Raw genomic sequence first — 4142 nt, forward strand, 5'->3', positions numbered from 1 at the left:
CAGCCAGGCTCTGGCTCCTGCCTCCAGCTTGTGGCCACCATCGGTGGGGTTTTTATACATAAATAGAGCTCCCAAATTTAAATAGATTCTTCTTTTTTTTCTTTTCCCTTTTGTACAGCAAGTCTCAAAAGCGAGTGAAAAGCCAAAGGAACCGCCGAGCAAGCCTGGGTCCGGCCCGGCGCTTCGCTTCGGGAGGTAGTTTCGCCTGAGTCTTGTAACACTGCTGGCAAGGGGTGAGCGAAGGGGCCGGGGCGAGGGCTCGAGGGTCCTGGGGGCTCGGGGACGCCGGGGCCCCCCCAGCCCCTACACGGAGCTCTCGTCCAGCTTCTCCACCAGCTGCGTGTGTTTCCGCTTCTCCAGGATTTTGCTGAGCTCCTCGGTGAAGGAGGCGCTGTAGAGCGGCGAGGCCAGCGGCTCCTCCTGCTGCTGCAGCAGCATGTAGCTGTTGCCGTTCATCTTGCGCAGCACGTTGGGCAGGGCGCCCACGCCGTTGGTGAGCTCGGAGGGCAGCGGCGGCGGCGGCGGCGGCTCCTTGGCCGGGGACGCCGTGGCCGGGGACGCCGTGGCCTCGCCGGGGATGATCTGCAAGCAGCCGTCGGGGTAGGCGAGTCCGTCCTCCTCCTCATCGTCCTCCTCCTCCTCCTCTTCGCCGCCACGGCCTTTGCGGAGGCAGTTGGCTGAGACAGTCTGCAGCTCCACGCTGGAGGCCCGGGGCTCCCCTAGGATGTACTTGCCCTTGCGCTTCTGCAGGCAGGACACGTAGAGGAGGACGGTGCTGAGCACCACGCACAGCCCCACCAGGACGGTGATGGCGGAGATGTAGACGACCTTCACGTCGCCGCCCGCCTGGCTGGCGGCGTGGGGCCGCTCGGGCAGCACGGTGAGGCTGTAGGCGGCCAGCAGCGTCCGGAGGCCGCGCTCCTCGCCGTAGCAGCGGTACTCGCCGCTGTGCTCGGGCAGCGTGTCCGTCACGAGCAGCCCGTCCACGCCGACGCGCAGGCGCTCCCGCCCCGCGCCCGGCGCCTCCGTGCCGTTCAGCAGCCACACGGCCCGCGCCAGGTTGGAGCGCTGGTCGCAGGGCAGCAGCACGTCGTCGCCCCGCAGCACCGTCCGGTTCTTCCGCGGCAGGGAGGCTGCGGGGAGAGGCGGCATCGCACCGCGGGCCGGCGAGGGGGCGCGGCGTGGGGGGGGGGGCAGCACGGCCCCGAAACGAGCGCCGTCGCCCCTCGGGGCGCGGGAGGGGGGTACACGGAGGCCGCCCCCCTCCGGGGCGGCGCACGCTCACCCCGTGCGGCGCTGCTGCTCCGGCATCCCTCGTTGCCGCGCTGCACGTCCTGCACCAGCGCCGCGCTGCGGGACGGGGCGGGCGGCATCAGCGGCCAGCCGGGGGCACGCGCCCCACGGCCGGCCCCCGGGGCCCTACCTGTCCGCCGCGGCCGTCTCGCGGCAGGCCCGGCCGTCCCAGGCGCAGTAGGGGTCGCGGGCCAGGATGCAGTCGTAGCAGGAGGCGTAGCGGGCGCAGGCGGCCAGGGGCACCTGCAGCACCTCGCTGGCCGCCCCCACGTACAGGCTCCGCTGCGGGGGCAAGGCGCTGGCTCAGGGCACTGCCCYCCGCCCCCGGCGTGAGGGCGCCCAGGCCGTGGGGCGCCCCGCGGTGCCCGGACACCCCTCACCTGGGCGTGCGAGATCACCAGGGTCTCCACGGGCTGGGGGTCCCCGAACACCTGCACCTCCTCAATGATGTGAACACCGGAGCCCAGCACCACGGCCTTGTGGATCCAGCCGTCTCCTGGAGGGCGGAGCGGGCTGAGCGCGGCCTCCCCGCCGCGCACCGCGCCGAGCGGAGACCCTGCGAGCTCGGCCCACGCTCACCCGTCCCCATGAAGAGCACGTCGTAGGAGCGCCCGTCGAGGGCCCGCACCCTGTCCACCGCCAGCCGGCTGTACGCCACGTTCCTCTTCACCAGCAGCGGCTCCCCGCCGGCCGGCTTCACCTCCTCGAACATGAGCGGGTGCAGCTTCACGAAGTCCAGCACGCTGTTGGGCAGGTCCTGCGAGGAGTTGTAGCCCTTCCTGCGGGAGTGGTCCGTGATGCACTGCCCGGGGAGGGGGGGAGACACGGATCAGGGAGGACAGGGCTGCCACGCGCCCTCGCCCTCCCGCCCCAYGTCCCCGGGTCACTCACGGAGCCGGGCCGGGGCTCGGGCACCCTGCCGTCGTAGCGGGACCACTTGCGAGCCGAGTCCTGGTACTCCATGTAGGGGCCCTCGAAGGCTCGCTGCACCTCGGAGATGCTGTAGCGGCACACGGCCGAGGCCTCCATGGTCCTCCTGGGGGGCAGAGCGCGGCGTGAGGCACGCAGCGGGTATCTACCCTCAACGCACCGCCATGGTCCCCGTCTGCGCGCCCAGTATGCCACGCATCTCCAGGGACTTCTCCGGTGTCCCCGTGCAAACTAGCAATGGGGAAGCACCCTGCAGCAGGGAGTCCTGCAGGCTAACAGGGGAGAAGCCCGGAGGATCCAGCATTTCCCTCCATCACCTCCTCTTCTCCGGCCCCRTCCCAGCTCCAGAGCTGCAGCGAGGGCTTTAGTCAACTCCTCGCGCCATCTGCACGGCTGCAGGGACGACAGCCCAGCTTAGAAACCATCCCTCACCCCCAGTCCCTGCTCCCACCTAGGGCAGTGCTGTAAATACCCACGAGGYGTCGGGGTCTGGGGAAGAGACGCCTCCTAATTAGCCACAGAGAGCGTCGTTAGCGCCCGTGCAGACACCGGTCGCAACGGGAAAGGCCACCACCTCAGCAGGACGYGGCAGCAGGACCGCGGGCCCACCGGGCGCCCGCCCCAGCCCCGCTCACCACTGGGCCGAGAGGGTGAAGGCGGCGTAGAAGACGGTGCTGGGCCAGCTGCCGCCGTCCAGGCTGCACACGCTGCGCAGCACCTCGTAGTAGGGGATGTAGCAGACCAGGCGGGCTTTCATGAAGGACGTCCACTTGCGCTGCAGGATCTTCTTCCCGCCCAGGTCGCTCTGCAAGGGCAGAGAGGAGCCGGAGCAGGGGGGATGAAACGAGCCAAGCTGCGGTCTTCCCTCGGGGCACGCGTCCCACTCGGCCCGTGCCTCAGTTTCCCCCGAGGCGTGAACGCAGAGCGCCAGCGCTTCGCTCCCCGCGGCCGGGAGCGTCCCTACCTTGCACACGCGGGCCACCCTGGCCACCCGGGCTGCCTGGCTCTTGTCGAAGAAGGACGTGGTCTCCTCGCCGGCCCGCTCCGTGAAGAAGTAGTAGATCTTGTCGTCGTCACCCACGGGGCTGTCCCGGCTCTCGCGGACCAGCACGGAGGCCACGAACTCGGCGTCTGGGCGGCGCCGAGACACAGGTTGGAGACCCGCCGTGGGGGTCTGCGCCCGGGTGCCTCTCTGCCTCGGTTTCCCCTTGCCGGGGAGCAGGCGGGACGAGGCCAGGGCACGGCGGGACGCTCCCCCCGCCTCTGCCCCGAGGCGGCGGGCTGTGTGCGACGCCAGTCCCGGGAGGGGGGACGCCGGGGACGGCTCACCGTCGAGCCAGTGCAGCGGGGACTCCTCGGTCTTCAGCGGCCGCTGGTGCAGGTTCCTCCTGATGTCGGGGAGGCTCCGAAACTCGTAGCGCGTGGCCGTGTACAAGCCGCCGTCTGGGCAGGGCAGAGTGCCGTGAGCRCGGCCCTGGCCCGTGGGCCACGGGGACGGCCCGGACCACCGAAAGCCCCGGGCGGAGGGAAGAGCAGGCCCCGGTTTGCTGCAGCCCCCCGCAAGCTGGGTTGTCCCCGAGGGAGCACGGGSGGACACGGACAGGGTCGGTGGCGTCCCCGATGTCACCGGCAGGCCTGGGGAAGGGGCTGCTTACCCACGATGAGGCCGGTGTAGCCACGGGAGGGGTCGTACGGGCATTTCTCCTTGCCCTCCTCGAAGTGGGACGGTAACGTGAACCTGTCGGCGTCCTGGGGCGGCAGGGGACCGCGTCAGCCAGGCGGGGACCCGGAGAGCCAGGAGGCTCAGCCCCACGTCCCCCCTCCAACGGCAGGGCCACGCTCCCCGCAGGAGCCGCCAGCGGGGCCGAGGCAACGCCACGGCGGCGGGGACGCGCAGGGCGCACGGTTTTGGGGGGGCG

At 70.8% G+C, this 4142-nt stretch overlaps 1 protein-coding gene across 1 annotated transcript in view; it reads right to left on the bottom strand.

Annotated features, from left to right (window-relative positions):
• Positions 1 to 6: 6 nt before the first annotated feature.
• SEMA4G (semaphorin 4G) overlaps positions 7 to 4142 on the bottom strand; it is a gene marked incomplete at its 5' end in the record, with an annotated part of 7100 nt that continues 2964 nt past the window's right edge. Inside the window, 10 exons of the mRNA XM_085308196.1 lie at positions 7 to 1133; positions 1286 to 1350; positions 1424 to 1575; positions 1674 to 1789; positions 1873 to 2095; positions 2185 to 2329; positions 2859 to 3028; positions 3188 to 3354; positions 3553 to 3666; positions 3879 to 3972. Of these exons, the coding sequence (XP_085164322.1) occupies positions 304 to 1133; positions 1286 to 1350; positions 1424 to 1575; positions 1674 to 1789; positions 1873 to 2095; positions 2185 to 2329; positions 2859 to 3028; positions 3188 to 3354; positions 3553 to 3666; positions 3879 to 3972 (2076 nt within the window). The remainder of the gene's footprint in view (positions 1134 to 1285; positions 1351 to 1423; positions 1576 to 1673; positions 1790 to 1872; positions 2096 to 2184; positions 2330 to 2858; positions 3029 to 3187; positions 3355 to 3552; positions 3667 to 3878; positions 3973 to 4142) is intronic.

The sequence above is a fragment of the Rhea americana genome, unplaced genomic scaffold, assembly GCF_003343005.1.
Source record: "Rhea americana isolate MKP2758 unplaced genomic scaffold, rheAme1 scaffold_104, whole genome shotgun sequence".
In the NCBI taxonomy this organism is placed as follows: domain Eukaryota; kingdom Metazoa; phylum Chordata; class Aves; order Rheiformes; family Rheidae; genus Rhea; species Rhea americana.